This window comes from Antedon mediterranea, chromosome 6, assembly GCF_964355755.1.
Source record: "Antedon mediterranea chromosome 6, ecAntMedi1.1, whole genome shotgun sequence".
In the NCBI taxonomy this organism is placed as follows: Eukaryota; Metazoa; Echinodermata; class Crinoidea; order Comatulida; family Antedonidae; genus Antedon; species Antedon mediterranea.
In genome coordinates this window covers 8186122-8206077 of record NC_092675.1, presented here as the reverse complement: position 1 = coordinate 8206077, position 19956 = coordinate 8186122, and the positions used below count along the sequence as shown (strand labels likewise).

At 33.1% G+C, this 19956-nt stretch overlaps 2 protein-coding genes across 5 annotated transcripts in view; both read right to left on the bottom strand.

Moving 5' to 3' along the window:
- The window catches only part of LOC140050981 (uncharacterized), a 92584-nt gene extending 81902 nt beyond the window's left edge, over positions 1–10682 (bottom strand). For all 4 annotated transcript variants that reach the window (XM_072096028.1, XM_072096025.1, XM_072096030.1 and 1 more), the window contains exon 1: positions 10512–10682. In XM_072096028.1, the coding sequence (XP_071952129.1) occupies positions 10512–10593 (82 nt within the window). In that variant the 5' untranslated portion in view covers positions 10594–10682. The remainder of the gene's footprint in view (positions 1–10511) is intronic.
- On the bottom strand, positions 498–2437 carry LOC140051700 (uncharacterized). Its single transcript, XM_072096992.1, has 7 exons — positions 2369–2437; positions 2053–2221; positions 1736–1861; positions 1526–1642; positions 1312–1431; positions 966–1091; positions 498–622 (listed from the first exon to the last, which is right to left on the bottom strand). Exons 1-7 carry the CDS (start codon positions 2435–2437, stop codon positions 588–590), a joined length of 762 nt encoding a protein of 253 aa, XP_071953093.1. The 3' UTR covers positions 498–587.
- Positions 10683–19956: the final 9274 nt, after the last annotated feature.

Here is a 19956-nt window from a genome sequence, read left to right as displayed (position 1 = left end):
TTGTAAACAAATACACAACAAATCAAATATCATATTATTTTATATTTTAGTTCAAACTGAACACCGTTTATATAAATAAATTATAATAATTCTTTTCTGGTTTTACAAAAACCCATGAATTTCATTGTAACAAATTAATTATACTGTAACATTAAATTCAAAATACAGTACGTCCCTAGCTACAATCAAACTAAAAGTTATATTAATGCTTATATTATATTATTTAATATTTAGTTCCAGTTTTATTTTATTGGAAATTTGTTATTTTCTATTGTTAATCGCAAAGAGGCTTTACCCTGTATGCGCTCTAAAAATGTATTGTATTATTAGGCCCTATTATTATTATTATCTTGATGAAGATAAATTATCTTTTACATATTTATTCATTTATTAATATAAATTCTTATAAAATAGTATTAAAATTACCTAATATATTATATAATATAAATAAATTTACAAATATTAGAAATATCTTACTGAATGATTATTGGAGATGTGATAGAAATAGAATCGTGTTAAACATTGTTTTCACACAATTCCTGCTTATTTATATAATATTTATTTCATTATTATTTTCTTTTAGGATATTATCCTCCGTATGGGGCGTAGTAACCAGAAGTATCTGCAAGTAAAATTGTAAAATGTTAGTCTTATCAAATAAATCACTGTACTCCGAGAGGCATTGTTAATTATGACATAGGAGTCTTGTTAGTAACAAATAAATCACTGTAGAGACCGAGAGGCATGTTAATTATGACATAGGAGTCTTGTTAGTAACAAATAAATCACTGTACTCCGAGAGGCATTGTTAATTAGGTAACAAACGCATAAACACATACATTTTGTAATCCGTGTTCATACTTACATTGACATCTATTGCCAGTAGTTCCACGACGGCACCAACACCTGTAGGGAATTTATAACCAAATGGCATGCTTTAACAAGTAATTGAATACTGTACTTACGAGTTTCACAATTGTTTCCAGTATAGCCATATGGACAGTTGGTACATTCATATGTGCACTGACTGATGTTTGAAATAACTACACATTGCCCGCCATTACAATTCACATCTTCACAAGGGTTAATGTCTAAGCAGAAAATAATTTATTAAAATTTAGTGAAATAAATTCATACAAACACAATTAAAATTACAATTACAACAGATAGGAGGATGGAAAGTAAGACCTTTCAAAATGATTTGAAAATAATGCTGAAATGATTAATTATTATTTTTTAAGAAAAATGTATTTTAATTGTAAAATTATAATTAATATAAGAACGTTGTATGTATGTGGGTAGGATTCTTACAATATTCACAACTGTCACCAGTATAGCATGCTGGACATTTACCCCAAAAATTACAACCCTCAGAATTACAGAGACCAGAGTTTTGACATGGATTACTATCATCATTACAAGGATCATTATCTGTAACAAAAATGGGTATAAATTGTTAATTATAATTCAAATAACTTAAGTAATTGCAGTAAATAATTTTGAATTCAAAATTCAACAAACTTACATTTTTCACAGTATGTTCCAGAATAACAATCTTGACACGCGCAATAAACTTGGTAATAAGAATTAATGTAACAATTTCCACCATTTTTACAATCAACTGAGTCACATGGATTGGTATCTGAAGAATAGAATAGAGATGATTAAAGCACAAATGATTTTATATGGAATATTATTTGATAATGATTAATGAATGTAGAATTAAGTAACTTACATATTTCACAGTTATCTCCAGAATAGTGAGCAGGACAATTAATACATTGGTATGAACACACTGAATTAGTTGAGATTACATCACATTTGCCACCATTACAGTCAATATCACTGCAAGGATCAATTTCTGTAAAACAATAAAGTAAAATGTCATCAAATGAAATAAAGTTTTAGATTTAGATTTTTGTTTAATAGTTACAACAATGAAAAATCTATCGTTTGTTTTATTTAGGCATTATCTCTAAAATTAGTTAAATTTTACTCGTTTTCTGACAAAGAACTCATGTAATATATGTAAGATGTTAGACAGTGTCTTACCATTTTCACAACTGTCACCAGTATAGCATGTGGGACATTTACACCAAAAATTACAACCCTCAGAAATACAGAGACCAGAGTTTTGACATGGATTACTATAATCATGACAAGGATCATTATCTGTAAGAAAAAAGTGTATAATTCCATTATATTTAAATTGGGTATGGACCTGGTGATGTTAAACATAACATAAATATGAAAAAAATGAAAATAAAGCTGCTTGCTGACAGATCTTTGATCAGGATGACAGTGAGTGAGTTGTTTATACTGTAACATTATCCATAATTTAACTAGTAATGAAAAAGAATAAACTTACATATATCACAGTATGCACCACTGTAGCACGATCCCACACATTGACAGTAATATCCCGTTCCCCACGCATTTGCAACGCATATTCCGTTGTCACCACATCGGTGATTTAGACAAGGATCACCAACGGGTATATAGCCTGAAATAAAGTTAGTTTATATTTCTAGTATTAGCGTTAAAAGGTGGCTGAATAAATTTTTTTCTTTTGGCTCATAAAACACCTGAACATGGGCCTATTGAGTTGATTTATGTTTTATATAAAAGACATTTTCATGCACTTTCATATGATATGCATCATGTTAAGAATAATTTTTAATTTATACAAAAATAATAAATTAATTAATTTTAATTATTTTTCAAAAAAATTAATATTTAAAAAAAAAAAAAATTTAATTATAGCATATTTAAAAGTATACATCTTTCTGCCAAAGGATTTGAAGATTAAAGTCATTGTTGGGTTACAATTACATATTATTACCTAATTACAATACAGATTTTTCTCCTACTACACCTACAAGTGTATATACAATTATCTCCTCAATGGAAATAGCTAAATGAAAAATTCAAACACAGGAATGTAGGTCTTTCTGTGTTTAAGGGACCCTCTCAAACATAATTGTCATTGGTTTTACCAATTTCAAATAAATTATATTTAAAAAATAAAGGTCAAAATGTCAGAAATAAGACTTGCATCCATTTTTTGAGAAAATGTGTCATTAAAGTGAATATAAAAACATATATTTAAAACATTTTGAGACCAAAATTAATTATCTGTGACTAGTGGTTCTCGAGATATAGGGTAATTAATTATAAAAAATGGCCACCATTTTTAATTATTCAAATTAAGGGCTTAGATGGCCGAATTTCGCTTGGGATCCGCCATATTCGTAATCAGCGAGGTCGAAATATCCTAAATCAAGTGGATCCCAGCTTTTACCCAAAAATGCTTCTTGATTCGTTTTCTAGGCCGTTTTTTGAGAAATGGAACCTGTCTATAATGATAGAGATTTGGCGGAATATCCAAATCTAGTTTTTTTAACATCCTTGAGGTATTGTTGTTCGCAGGAGCGTTATATGCTTGGAGGGCCGTGTCGAGTGAATCTGATCTATTTGATAGGGACACCTGTTTTTATAAATATGTCGCCTAGTCTTTTACGTTTAATTTATTAGTACGGTAACCTTGTGTGAGGTCACTAGGTATAATTATCTATTGATATTCAATGTCCTTGTAGTGGAGTCCGCGGGTTACTCCAGATGGTATTGTGTATAAACTATAATAAAAATTTGCTTTGAAATTGTATTGTAGCGAACTAACAGAATGAATAATGTAAAATATGGTTAAATAGATTAAACGCTTGGGATCCGCCATATTCGTAATCAGCGAGGTCGAAATATCCTAAATCAAGTTGATCCCAGCTTCTACCCAAAAATGCTTCTTACACCATATTTCAGAGGAAATAGAACTTGTCTATTAGTGGAAACAATCTCTCCGGCAATCCGGCAACAGATCATTTCAGGTAGGGATGTTAATTTAGCATCAATAATGATTCCGTATTACTCTGGTCTATCCATCGAATCCAACAACAAGGATGGTGCAAATGCCCACACTAAAGATATAAGGTTAAACAAGTTCATATATGCCTTTGGCATTTATAAAAATATATTGTGCGGAGCTTATCCGCAACGTAGAGAGGAGTTAGACCAATATGAGAGGGACATTGTAGATATGGCGTCAAAATATCCCGCATCCCGGTAGCGATTTTTTTTTTCGTACATAAGTTGGGGACCCCCTCATGAAACGTCACAAAATAAACATGAATAATTCATCAGTTAAATGTTCTTGTTCCGTGTGCACCCAAGCGTATAGCAACAAGAAGTGATTACACAAGTGTGGTACGATTCTAGTGGGTCTAATCTTCCCATCTCATGTGTTCATATACGCGCATTTTTAAAGTTCCTTTGAGTACATGCATTGTTTGATAATAAAATAGCAGAATTAAAAAAAATACAGTACACAAATTATACACATTCTTTATTCTTGTGGGTCTAAGCTTTCTTTGGGCTATGTCCAATGAATTACTACTTAGTTTAATGTCTTGCCTAGCTGTCGATTAGCCTCGACTCGACACATTTTGTGTGAAGAAGAGTGCGCGAAGGCAATCGCGTGAATTGACTTAGAATCCTAGGCCTACTGTTGTAGAAGGTATCGTATCGCAGTTGTGTAATCGCTTCTTGTTGCTATACGCTTGGGTGCACACGGAACAACAAATTTAACTGATGAATTATTCATGTTTATTTTGTGACGTTTCATGAGGGGGTCCCCAACTTATGTACGAAAAAAAAATCGCCGCAGGCCGCCGGTCAGATAGCCATTTTCCATGGTATACCCCTCTTGAGAAATGGTATGGTCTTCACGCTTGATTAGAGATCTCTAACCAAGCGTTACAAGTATACATTTCTTGTTACAACTACATTTTAAAAGTGTACAACTACATTTTAAAAGTGTACAACTACGTTTTACAATTACAAACATGCATTTTACAAATACACACACATTTTTAGGTTTACAAATACATTTTGCAATCACACACACAAACATTTTAAATGTACACATACATTTTTCAGCTACACACTTTTGTTGCTTATGGCGCCCCATAAACTTCGCCTGGAAAAATAACTACAGTACACATTTTGGTCCCTGGATGGAACATGATATCACGACCCAACGTTGAACGATTCGTACAAAGGGATACCGCCAGACAGGTGCGTACCTATAGCTAGTAGTAAGTTAGATCGCTGGCAATAATGAATGCATATAAAGTTCATAATATCACTCTGACGTACTCTCACGGTCAATGAAACGTCGAGGTTTTCTAGGCGCTGAAGCTACGAAGTGAACGCGAACGAATTGTATTCCCCGACAAAAAGTACCCGAACCGTCGGTAAACTTCGCCTGGAAAATAACTACATTACACATTTTGGTCCCTGGATGGAACTTGATATCACGCGTCTCGACCCAACGTTGAACGATTCGTACAAAGGGATACCGCCAGACAAGTGCGTACCTAGCTAATGTTTAGTAGTAAGTTAGATCGCTGGCAATAATGAATGCATATAAATTGCATAATAGCACTCTGACGTACTCTCACGGTCAATGAGACGTCGCGGTTTTCTAGGCGCTGAAGCTACAAAGTGAACGCGAACGTTTTTACTGTATATTATATTCCCCGACAAAAAGTACCCGTGTTCCCTTCGGTAACCGTCGGTAAACTTCGCCTGGAAAATAACTACATTACACATTTTGGTCCCTGGATGGAACAACATGATATCACGCGTCTCGACCCAACGGTGAACGATTTGTACAAAGGGATACCGCCAAACAAGTGCGTACTAGCTATTGTTTAGTAGTTAGATCTCTGGCAATAATGAATGCATAAAAGTGCCCTCTGACGTACTCTCACGGTCAATGGAACGTCGTGGTTTTCTAGGCGCTGAAGCTATATGAAGTGAACGCGAACGTTTTTTACTGTATGTTATATTCCCCGACAAAAAGTACCCGTGTTCCCCGACGGGGGGGGGGGGGGGGGGGGGGCTAGGCTCCCCGACGAGGGGGCTAGAGCCCCCGTAGCCCCCCCGCTGGCGCCACCACTGCAGTCGTTGCCGTCACAAGTGCATGGCTAAATCTACCTCATGCGTTTAAACTGTTGCTAACATACAAAAAAAGAGCTGATAGACACCGACACTCCAATTGCTAGACCTGTATTAGGCTATACATTTGCCAAATTTATATTTTTTACGATTCATTAAAAAATTGTGTTTACTAGAAATGATCACGCTCTGCCAGATTTGTATATTGGCCCGAAAGAGTAGCTGGAAACATGACGTAAGATGCTCTGCCTGGAATCATTCAATCATATCGAACTAAAAACGATTACGATCGACGTTTATAAATATAGTAATCCACCGACCTAACACTCAAAGACGATGGTGAGTAAATTATAACAGTTCATGATATTAGGCATTCATAAACGCTAGTAGGCATATCAACTGGCTGCAGAATCACCACCACACACCGACACCACAGAGTGTGTTTTGGTTAAGTGAATCCATTGTGTAATCACATACGTTATACTTCTAGCTACCCCGTGGGTTAATAGTCAATTCTCTCTAGGCTAAACGTTCTGGAAAATGTAATCATAATAGCGGTCAAATTGGAAATTAAAGGGACGGTACCTATCTCTTGTCAACAACAGTGAAAACTAATGAGGTAGATGTTACCATGCACTTGTGACGTCACAGCAATTTACGGCGACGGCTGTACGGCGAGCACGTGCAGTGATATCGTAAATCTCGCGATTGCTCTGAAATCATATGTATATCCCCTAACACGTTTTTAAAATATGGTTCTCGGTGAAGTTGTTCTTTAAGTTAGGTAAGACAGAAAATTTATTTCATTGTTCACGCTTTTTGTACTTTGATTGATGTGTTATATTTTCTTATGTATTTTTTAATAAGTGATGGGCACAGAATACTTATCGTCAATCCGGTTCAGGATTTATTTTCGAAATAAATCAGTACAGCATCGTTCGGCATTTGCAAAAATATTGGTCTAAAAAACACACATTTTTGTACAAATTTGCCGTTCCAATATTGACTTATGGATAAAGAGGAATTAAAAGGTGCCCCAGCTCAAACAGCGCTGGTATCGGACTGGCGGTTTGGGAGAAGATAGGGGAACAAATGTTGGCTTAGTGCTATCATCATCATCATCATTCGTGGTACTATACGTACCATTTATTTATATCAACAGAATAAATATATACAGTATTTCTTTTACAAGAATATTTCCATAAGTTTAATCTAAAGCATAAATTAAATTATGTGAATACGAAGAACAGTAGTGGTAAACTGTCAAAGTCACAAGCCTTCATGATCTTCCTATACTGTACAGAATCTTATTTGATATTTGAGTATAGTCGCACATGATTGAATTGAATTAACACAGAGGGCCCAATTATGATCAGTGGCTGTGATATACTAGTACACCCGGTTAACCCCTTACTCGTCTGGTACTAGGTACTTTAAAGTATGTGTACACTGGACCTACGGTTTATAGTCCTCCAAGAAGACTCGTTCTACCACCAGAACCATGAAGTGAGTGAGCCTCGAACACTTGCTGATGTTATGGCTACGTAATTACGGTTCCACTGTCTTAACCGCTCGGCCACTCATTCACTAAACATTGTTTTTTTTTTGTTTTGTTTTTCTTTATTCGACAACAAGCGGTCCAGGGGTTGCGACAGCAACAGAGCGCCATAACACATTTGTGTCCGCAATCCCTGTAACATACAACTTAATACAAGTTAAAAATGAATATAAAATATACAGAATATATAAAAAATTTAATTAATTTGTATTTGTGTTAATGTTTTCATTATTAGACACAAATGAGTGCGCATAACCCCTGTTTGTTTGGTGCTGCTTTTTAGTCGCGTGCAAATCGCGAATCTAACGCTTAGAATTTCGGCGGTTGGTTGGTCGGTAAACACTAACTTGAGCACGCGATTGCAGCCATGTATAGGCATTGTTTCAGATATCAACGAGTGTGCCTCATCTCTATGTGTGATACCATAAATCACCTCCTATTGATATTGTAATTGGCACTATTGCAAATAAGCTGAACACAAAACATCTTAATAACGACATAACTATTCTTAGTCTTGAAAAGTATGTTATCATAATAGAAAATAAATACACAAAATTTACGTTGAGTTTGAGGGAATTTTCGGACTGATAACTACAAAAAGAAAGAACAGGCTGTTCTTGAGGAGTAACATCTTGTTTGTAAGTTGTAGGTCACTTATCAAGAGAATCAAACTTATTAATTTGTACGATACTAGAGTAACGGCTCCTTTTATAACCATTCGTCTTTTAGTAGAGTGAATGGCGTTTTATTATGCCAGGTAGGGAATACAACAACAATATGTGGCAACATAATAGACATTTTAGTAAGAATTAACGTTTTTTGGGAACGGTATAATAAATCATTTAAGTGTGAAGAATGATTCTATTAATGACATTATTATATATATTACTTGCGTTATTTCCGTCACTAAATATGTTTATTACAGTAGGTAAAAGGGCATTATACAATAAGGTAGACAAAACAGCATCAGGCTCTTTTGTAGGAATTCGTCTTCAAAATATGTGTTGAAGTAAATGACCAACTATCTGGGCACAAAATTGGTTTCCATGTAAAAGATTACGATAAAATCACGGAAAAATCTCCATACCAATACATAGATATAATGAAGAGTAATGAAAAGTTATTTGCAAGTTTGGAAACTTTCACCAGATTCTGCTACTGTCCCTAAGTGCTACCTGTAAAACTATAGCAAGTTATACACGTTGCTGTCTGCTATAAATGCTGTACTTTTAACACATGGTACACTGTCTGTAGCACAGTACTTGTGTATGCATTACTAAAATAGTACTTATTTTATTTCATTTATAATGTATGTATAAACATTTATTCAGTTTTTTTTTACATTTTTAAATTAAAAAATTATTACAATACCTATCTACCTTTCTGTTATTGTTACTATTATATAATATTTTTTGAGGCAGGTTGTTTAAAATTTAAAACAATTACTTTGACTTATACTGTACTATGTTAGTAGGAGAGATGAAGTGTGTGTGGGCAGAATATGCCGTGTTGGAAGTTGGTGGTGTGAGGTGTATAGTGGTCACTTTAAGACCTAAATTAGATGTTTTCTGAAGAAAAGAAGTAAGTGGATACGCTTTCAAACAACTCCAAGAAGATTCACACAAAAATAATTACTTCCCAATAGAATAGTATAACAGTGTACATTACAGTACATTGAATAAACTCAAGCGGAATAATAACGCACATAAAAAAACATTCATTTTCTGATAGAAAAGTGCCCTCTCTAGTTTTCTATTAATTTATTAATAATTATCATTAATTATTGAGTAATATAAACATATTTTTAACATTTAATGCTGGAAGCTGGTTCTACTCCTTAACAAAGTTTCATACCTCCAAATTTCACGTATTCAAAGCACTTCAATAAATATTACATTTAACATTACAAATTCGTGTTTTGGATAGAATTTTGCTTAAAAACATAATAAAAAACATCGATAAAAAAATACTTTTCGTATTTAAAAACATTTGAAACGTCTTTTATATGTTGCGTAAACAGCCAGAATTAGTAAGAAATGTTCGATTCAAATGACGACCAAAAATGGTTAATAGGTATTTGCAGTACTGTATTGTCAAAGTATTGCAAGTTTATTCTCCAAGGGCTCATAAATTTACCTACTTGTGTTAAACCAAACTGGCAGACCGAGAGATTGGAATGTTCCATTCATCGCAAATCAATACATTTGTAAAAACGTAAATTAAATCTATCAAAATAGTATTTTTTAAAGAAAATCGGCCTGTCTTCAACATTATGATGCTGTACTCGAGCAGTTCAACCGGTTTTCAGCTATTAAAAACAATTATCGTAGGAGGAGATAGGAAAATGCGAAGCGTCCTCGTATTATTGTGTGCGGGTATTTTTCAAGTTGGACATCCATTAGACAGTGTATACCACGATCGGAAAACACCCCTATTTGGGGCAAATCGTTGAACCTAAATTCGTTTTAATCGTCAATAACTAATTATCTAACTCAATTTAATTAGTAAACAGGGTTACATCAGGTGGTTAAAATCAGTACCGAAAGTACGAACCAACTTTATATACCATCGAGTAAAAATTCTAGAAATAAACCGCGATTTATCTAATTTTGCCCTTACGTAAATTTATATATAGATTGTGATTTTTAGATTGTGAGTTATAGAGGTTCACTGTCTCTTTAAGTCAAGGAACTATAAACAAATAATATTTATAAGCAAACAAGAAACTAAAATTAAATTTTAAAGACAATTACAGTAAATCAACTATCGTAATTGATACCATAGAGCAATTCCTATTGATATTGCAATTTTACAAGTTTAAATCGCACTATTGCCAATGAGCTAAACTAAAACACCAAACGTCGTAATAACGGAATAACTATACTTAGTCTGGACTGTAGCGGTATGGTATCATAATAAAAAATAAATACACAGAACTTACTTTGAGTTTGAGGGAATGCTCGGACATGAGCAACTCCGATAACTACAAATAGAACGAACAGGCGGTTCTTGAGGAGTAACATCTTGTTTGTAAGTTGTAGAGAATCAAACTTATCAATTTGTACGATACCAGAGTAACGGCTCCTTTTATAACCATTCGTCTTTTAGTAGAGTGAATGGCTTCTTATTATGTTTCCAGGTAGGGATTACAACAACAATATGTGGAAAAAATACCCAACATAATAGACGTGTAATATATGCAAAAATTCACGTTTTTGGAAACGGTATAATAAATCAATAATTTATTAATATGTATTATTATACATATTACTTGCGTTATTTGCGTCAATAAATATGTTTATTACAGTAGGTAAAAGGTAATTATACAATAAGGTAGACAAAACAGCATCAGGTTCTTTGGTAAGAATTCGTTTTCAAAATATGTGTTGAAGTAAATGACCAACTATCTGGGTACAATATGGGTTTCCCGGTAAAATATTACGACAAAATCACGGAAAAATCTTCATACCAATACATATATAATGAATAGTAATGAATAGTTATTTGGAAACTTTCCAACAATTTTTATACAATATATGTCATGTCAATAACCTATCGTGTGATATTATGATTAGCATTATTATTGCTTACAATATTAGTACCGGTAAGTACCAAACATGAACATATCTTCTATGTTAAATCAAAAGAATAACAGGAAAGATTTGTGCGAAACCAGATTATCGGCTCCTAATATAACTATGATTTGTCTTTTAGTAAGAGTTAATGGCCTCTTATTATGTTTCCAGGTAAAGGAGTACAAATAAAATATATGGAAAACTAATAATTACCGTATGATACCTAAATATGACAGCAATGCGACAAAAAAGAAGAATAGATTCTATATTATTATCAAATATCTCACAAATACATTGATAGGTAAAAGGTTATTTTACAATAAGATAGGAAGAATAACAGCATTAGACTCTTTTGTAAGAATCCGTCTTCTGAAGTGAATAACCACCTATGTCACTATGAGAAAAAAACACGGACATCATACAAATAAATGAATAGTAAGAATAATCATATTTGGATCTTTTAAAACTTTCCAATAAAATGGACATAATAGGATTAAATGCTCAATACCAAGGTAAGTCATTTGCAACTTTAAGCACGATACAAGTCAACGACCTATGATGTGTACAATTATATTATTATTATTATCATTTTATTGAATATGTTAATAATAATGGGTAGCCTAAAATTTACTACAATAATGGTAGGCCTATAATAAAAAAAAATGTAACATACTGTACCTCTTATGTAAATATATTTTATGTTCTATTCTTGTTTAATTGATTGCATGTTTTATTTCTTGTTCTAAATTAATTGTCGTATATATTGTTTTGTCTTGGTATCAATTAGTTTTACAGATGGCAATATGTTTTTCATATACTTCCTTGGTAGAGCTCTCGAGACACCCGATTCTGCTACTGTCCACAGGTGCTATCTGTAAAACTATAGAAAGTTATACACGTTGCTGTCTGCTATAAATGCTGTACTTTTAACACATGGTACACTGTCTGTAGCACAGTGTGTGTTGACAATTTACAATGATGTACAACCATAGGCAGGTTTTCGTACTGCCATGCAAGAATGGATAGGTGTTTTCCGCCGCTTTTAGGCCTTCTAGTCAATTATTGTTATTATTATACGAATTACGTAATTAGTCTAGTAGCTCATCTACCTTTTTAGCAGGGCATAATGAATATTGTAGCTAGGCTAGGCATACTAGTCTAGCGGGAAATCAAACCAATTATTTGGTTGGATACGAGTTTAGGGTAGGAAGTTAAGTACGAGTTGGCATGGGTACGAGTCGACCAGGGGTGAATCGACCAGAGTACACCCGGCCGCCCTACTAGAGCATAGGCTACAGGCCTGCAGGAATGGGAAATCTGTCCTAGCTATAGGCATAGGCCTACATTGGGACGCCCAAAAAAGCCATCCTATGAGCATAAAAAGGCCTCGTAGAGCCAGACATGTATTGTTAACATCCACTACACAGTACTAGTACGTCTAAAATACCTATCTACCTTTCTGTTATTGTTACTATTATAATATTTTTTGAGGCAGATTGATTTCAATAAAAAAAATGGTAAACAATTAATTTGATTTATACTGTACTATGTTAGTTCAGGAGAGATGAAGTGTGTGTTGGTAGAATCTGGTGTGTTGGAGGTTGGTGATGTGAGGTGTATTTTTGTCACTTTAAGACCTAAATTAGATGTTTTCTGAAGAAAAGAAGTAAGTGGATAGGCTTTCAAACAACTCCAAGAAGATTCACACAAAAATAATTACTTCCCAATAAAATAGTATGTAACAGTGTATATTACACTACATTGAATAAACTCGGAAGCGGAAAAATAACACACATAAAAAATAATTCATTTCCTTGTCGAAAAGCGCCCTCTCTAGTTTTCTATTTTTTTATTAATAATTATTATTAATTAATGAGTAATATAAACTTATTTTTAACATTTAATGCTGGAAGCTGATTCTACTCCGAACAAGGTGTCATACCTCAAAATTTCGTCAACGTATTCAAAGCACTTCAATAAATATCACATTGAACATTAAAAATTAGGGTTATGGATAGAAAACTAGAGAGGGCGCTTTTCGACAAGGAAATGAATGTTTTTTTATGTGTGTTATTTTTCCGCTCGAATTCATTCAATGTACTTTAATATACACTATTACATACTATTTTATTGGGAAGCATATTTGCTTCTTTTCTTCAGAAAACATCTAATTTAGGTCTTAAAGTCACAAAAATACACCTCACATCACCAACCTCAAACACACCAGATTCTACCAACACACACTTCATCTCCTGAACTAACATAGTACAGTATAAGTCAAATTAAATGTTTTAAATTTTTTTTATTGAAATCAATCTTCTGCAAAAAATATTATAATAGTAACAATAACAGAAAGGTTGATAGGTATTTTAATATTTTTTAAACTTAAAAAGGTAAAAAAAGAACTGAATAAATGTTTATACATACATTATAAATGAAATAAAATAACTACTATTTTAGTAATGCATACACAAGTACAGAATATCAGAAATCAATGAATTATGTGTCTAAATATGGCATTATTAGGCTAATTTGCTTTGAGAAAAACATTAATGCCATTGGCCTATAGAAAAAATCAATGCAATTATAGACAAAATAGTTACATAAACAATTAATACTAATATTGGTAGGCATAAAATAATAGTGTATATAAACTTTCCTTAAATATAAATAGTATAGGGCCTTACCAATTTATTTAATACATAATATATGAACTATATTACACAAAAGAAATATAAATGAATTTATAAGGACATGATGATTATCAAAAATAGTCAATATAATTTAATATTATGTTCATATTGTTATATTATATCATAGAGATTTTCAAAAACATAGTTTGGTAACATTTAGTTTCGGTTTCAGACCTTTAATATTTGGAAATAACATAATAATTATAAAACATTCTTTTTTTTAATGCCATTATGCGGTTAAAAACAAGTACAGCAGTATGCATATGTAGATACAGTACACATATATTGTGAGAACACAATTTCAATAATTTCTTTGTTAGTTATCAACGTAGGGGTTAAATTTTTAGGAAAACATTGGTTTATTTTTTATATAAATTATATGTGCAGAAATTCGTTCTTCTAGCCTCAGATCATTCCTGAAGTTAGACATAAATCACCCAAATTAGTATTAAGTAATTAAATGAATAGTAGATGCAGTACAAAATGAATAGTAGATGCAGTACAGTACAAATACATGTTTCAGGAGGATACTTTATGTTAAAGGTGATAATTTTACCCCGATGAAATGTATTCAATTACCAGGTTGAAGTATGGTGGAAACACTACTATATGGTAAATTAAATGTACTCATATAGAACACAGTCAGTTCTTGAGCACTCTGGAGTGGTATGTGCGCTATAAAAATCCTATTATTATTATTATTATTATTACCAAGGTTAGAGGTGTGCCACAATTTGAGATAAGTGGACACATGATTTTTTCAATAGTAAATCCATTACCAGCATTATAAATACAATTTAAAAAAGATGAGAATGCAAGTAAATATCAGATTCATAGTCCTCATTATACACAATGATTTTCTACTATCACATATTAAAATATAAAACAATCATATAGCCTTTAATGAATTTACATGGAGGTCTATCCAAATAAATTTAAATAAAAGGGTCGTAATATGTCTTCGTCTCCAGTTCGTGGAAATTGAAGTTAGGATTCCATCATTTCAACAACAAAAAATATTCAAAATTTTCCTGCCAGTTTGCGTTCAAGAGTACAACCTGCTTAGTTTTTAATACGAGTACTGCTTTCTATACACATAACTTTGATTTCTGAAAAAAAAAAATCTCTGTAATAATGTAGGCTACTTTAATTACTGTAATAATGTAGGCGTAGATTATGTTGACCAGGCCAGTGAGAGGACGATCGACTGTACAGTACTACCATAAGTCCTCTAGGTGGATACAACTTATTTCTTGTCTACAAAGTGTACAGTAGTATGCTAATAGTACTATTATTAGATTAGGTAGTTGGAGTAGTTTGGAAAGATACATCTATTTATAAGAGAGTACTTTATTATTATAGATATAATACCAATAGGTACCATGTATTGGGATGCAATTCAACAGTTATGAATAAAAAAAACCCTGTATGCTTTTTTCTGGCTGTGAAATATAAAATTGTTAAATGAAAAAGAAAATTTAGGGTGATCATCCCAGTATTTACAGTCTAAATTTGATCTTTATGCAACAATAGGCATAAACGATTTTTTAATTAACCGGTATAAAAGCAAATTAAACGCCCTACGTACTCTGTATGTTGGAGGAAATAAGCATAAGTGCAAATAAATCCTTGACCACAGGATGTAATTCACTATTTGGAATCAGTAGTACACGACTGTGTTGGACCATAATGTGGTCCAGGTTGACGGGCCAGGAATGATGGTAGTGCCCAGTATACAGTGTAGTTTAGCCTCAAGGCAATACCATGTAGCTGGATTAGCTTGGAGAAATACACTAGAGATATTTCATGAGATTTGGTGTGTGATGATTCAGTTTGATAATTAGCTGTGAAAAAAAATTGTTGAATTATGAAGAAAATATTGTAAAATATAACAAGGAAGTTATACTATAGTATAATTAAGGGGTAACCGTAAAATATATTATAATAATAAATGCAATGGGAATTACTATTACTACTAATATTATGTATATAATACAATATTACAGTTAAATTCATAGGTCGATATTATTTTATTATTTATATAAGGAAATCTGTTTTAGAATGAGAAAAAACTGTCCCAACCTAGATTTGAACCAAGCTATCAATAAAGCTATAAAGCTATTGGTACGAGTTGACCAATTATTTTGGTACGAGTTAGCCAAGTTTGGTACGAGTTGACATGGGTACGTTACGGGTTGACCAGCACCCTAGAATACGGATAAAGATCAACCCGTACCCCCATGCCGACTCGTTCCCATCCCATGGTAGAATACAACTTACATGTTAGTTTAGCCTAGCTGGGCTAACCTACCTCACCTCTCACATGCCCTCCTGAAAAAACGCGACCGAAATTACCAGTCGGGCAGCAAAGTGGTTGACCTCGCGAATTATTACCAAATCAAAATTTGAATTGCCGCCATCTTGGAATCGCGATAAAGCAAGTAGTGCGGAATTACAAAATGCAGCAAAAAAAAATGTCAATAACATTTAAATAGCATATTCATACAATTAAATTTATATTAATAAAATTCAACTAAGGATTTTACGAAAGATAGGCTACTTAAGAAATACTGCCGGGATCGGTTCCCCCACACGGCGTAGGGTACCGCAGTGCTAAGGGGCCTAGGTAGGAAAAAATCTGATTTTACCTGTTAAACATGCTTGAACCAAGGCCATTTTAATATATATTATCCAGATTATATATCAAAACAAACTGATAAAAGGATTTGTTGATTTGCTTCTGATGAGAAAAGTGCCGGATTCATTTCGCTGACGGCGAATGAATACACGAATTTTCGCCATTTTCTAGCACTAGCCTTGGGTACCCAGACAGCTGATAACGATTATATTCGATTGTCCAGACATCTCTGCTACTGGTGCTCAATACTACAGTATGTATTACTATGGACCTATAGGTCCATGGTATTACTGTACATATAGTACTGTATGTTTAGTTTTTGCTTTCTTTATGGCAAAATAAATATTTAATTTTTATTATTGCTTATTTTGCTTTAACTTTATCCAAGAAGAAGTAAATATTATTATATATATGCATATTACAGTCAAGTTGCAACTGCCACGAATCCACTCCACTTTGGTTACTAACTAAATAATTAATAGTATAACATCATAACTAACAAACAAATTAACAAGTTAATAAATTAACCACCATTAAATAATTTTATTTACAAAAAAGTATTTTACATACAGTATAACATGTAATATCTTATTTACATCGAAGTAAAATATGCCTATCAAACTATCTTGCTCAGGCTAAAATATCAAGTTATATATGTCAATATTTGAGTTAAATCATCGCGATAATAAAAATTTTTATTTTTTTTTTATTTTTAAAGACATCTGTTACGTACATCAATTTACAAATATCAAAATAGGATTGTTTTTGCAGCACAAGATGAATCACAAGTCGGATAGTTTATTCTTAGAAACCTGAAAGAAAAAAAAAACACCAATAATGAGCTATACATAGTTAAATAATTTGAATGTCAACTTTAGTCATCCTAAATTTTGTCGCCATGATCACTACTATACACAATACTGTATATATAAATATCATATGTACGACCATCCAAATTACCTCATCCTACCTACAGTCTTTCCTAGCCTAGGCTACATTATTGTCATATATTTACAAACCTCCAACAGCCATAACGTATTTTCTTTTCTTTGGCAAAGAATTTCCCGTAATATAGTCCTAAATTAATTAAATAAAAAGGTCTAGGCCTAGGCCTTTCTTTAAATATCCAACGATATATATCCATAATCCAGTGGATATAGATTCAACATTTTAAACATAATAATAATAATATGGCTTCACATTGATTATAATAAGTCGGCGATATGCCACTAAAAACTAGCCTGCGGCCCTCTCTATCCGCCTACAAATAGCACTGGGTTTCCGTCAAATGGGCTAGGCCTATAGCCTAGGCCTAGATAATACTACAAGTTTGGTACATTTTTTTACAACCAAATAATCTACAATTATATTGCAATATTTACCAAACTAGCACCAAATCCAAAATAATAAAGCTACTAATAACATATTTTGGTATATTAACTGGTTTAAAAACGGATTGCACATAGTGATTTTGAAGGATTGAAATTACTCAACCACACGGCCTGTACTAAACATACGAATCCAAGATGGAGTCTGCTTAGAATATATCCCCAGCTTTGAACGGATATTGAATCCGTCCCACAAGCTGAACCAAGCTTAAACTTTCAGAAAAGATAGATTAATAACCTAATAACCAACCACTAGGTTTTTATAAAGGTTCCGTGCTGATGAGAAAAGTGCCGGATTCCCTACGAAACCAAACAAATAAATCACGTAGCCTACCTCAACGAACACCTCCATCTGCACTTTTTTCTTCAATAAGCTCTGTCGTCCTTTCCTGGGCTATTTATACCAAAATTTTGTGGCGGGAATAATCTTCCATATTAGGAGTAACAATTTCCAAATATAGAAAGATATAATTTAACCCGGATGGTGGAAATTGCAGCAGATTTGTAAGGGTATTCCCATGCAAATTGCTTGCCGCGAAGTGAAAAGCGAACCGGAAGTCACTATAACTTGGCGATGCTCAGTGACCTGCGCAGTTAAAAAACAGCGTTTTAACGGTTAAATGAGCACTTTGCTGCTCGACTGTACTGGAACCCTACCCTACTAGACCTAGATAGTAGTGATCCGTAGTACCATGGAACTATAATAAATGGTAGACGTAGTACTGTGTAGTGTATGTTAACAATACATGTCTGGCTCTACGAGGCCTTTTTATGCTCATAGGATGGCTTTTTTGGGCGTCCCAATGTAGGCCTATGCCTATAGCTAGGACAGATTTCCCATTCCTGCAGGCCTGTAGCCTATGCTCTAGTAGGGCGGCCGGGTGTACTCAGGTCGATTCACCCCTGGTCGACTCGTACCCATGCCAACTCGTACTTAACTTCCTACCCTAAACTCGTATCCAACCAAATAATTGGTTGATTTCCCGCTAGACTAGTAGTAGGCCTAGCCTAGCTACAATATTCATTATGCCCTGCTAAAAAGGTAGATGAGCTACTAGACTAATTACGTAATTCGTATAATAATAACAATAATTGACTAGAAGGCCTAAAAGCGGCGGAAAACACCTATCCATTCTTGCATGGCAGTACGAAAACCTGCCTATGGTTGTACATCATTGTAAATTGTCAACACACACTGTGCTACAGACAGTGTACCATGTGTTAAAAGTACAGCATTTATAGCAGACAGCAACGTGTATAACTTTCTATAGTTTTACAGATAGCACCTGTGGACAGTAGCAGAATCGGGTGCTCGAGAAGTCAAAACATTTTATGTATTTTATGATGACTAGCTGTAAGCAAAATTTGTGCATGCTACTTGCTAAATAGTGTATTACTTGAACCAAGTATACACTTTTGAATGTAGAGGAAGGTTCAATAAGTTTAACACAAAAAATGAAACCGAAAGACTTATTTGAATAAATGTAAATAATCATCAATATATTTTTTAGGTTCTTTGAAAAGTTTCCACAATAAGGAGTCGCTTTATGTGCATCATTTCAATAACCTATAACGTGAGCTACGGTATTCATTATTATTATTAACATCTAAATATCTATTTCTCCATATGACCTTTCATCATTCACCAAATGCCATTATTTGTACCATTACTCATAAACATTCATTATTTATATATTATTGGTGCGTAAAAAACACTAAAACATGGAATGGATATTTTGACAACTTTAGTAACTTTCAATTAGAGTACGCATTCAGTTGTAAGCTGTAATTAATAATTATGGTATTGTACAAGACAGTAGGTGATATTTTATAGGTGATATTGTATGTGAAGTTCTGAATAAATTTTCAACACCACAAATGTGTGGATATATTATTCGGTAACAGTGCTCAAATCAAAAGCATTTTTTTTGTAATACATTTACAGTAGGTCTACAATTGTCTCCATTTACTGATACGAGACATTAAAGGCTATATTATATAGTATATTATGACCATAACATAATGTGTGTGTTATAAGGTAACATGTTATATATACAAACTTTGAAACTTGGCTGAAGAATTCTATACCAGG

Bases quoted from the DNA above. Each gene is read 5' to 3' on its own strand.
- LOC140051700 (XM_072096992.1), bottom strand. From the start codon at position 2,437: ATGCGTGGGGAACGGGATATTACTGTCAATGTGTGGGATCGTGCTACA. The intron at 1,643-1,735 runs GTAAGTTACTTA...TCTATTCTTCAG, and splicing joins TGGAGATAACTGTGAAATAT to ATACCAATCCATGTGACTCA. The intron at 1,092-1,311 runs GTAAGAATCCTA...TTTTCTGCTTAG, and splicing joins TGGTGACAGTTGTGAATATT to ACATTAACCCTTGTGAAGAT.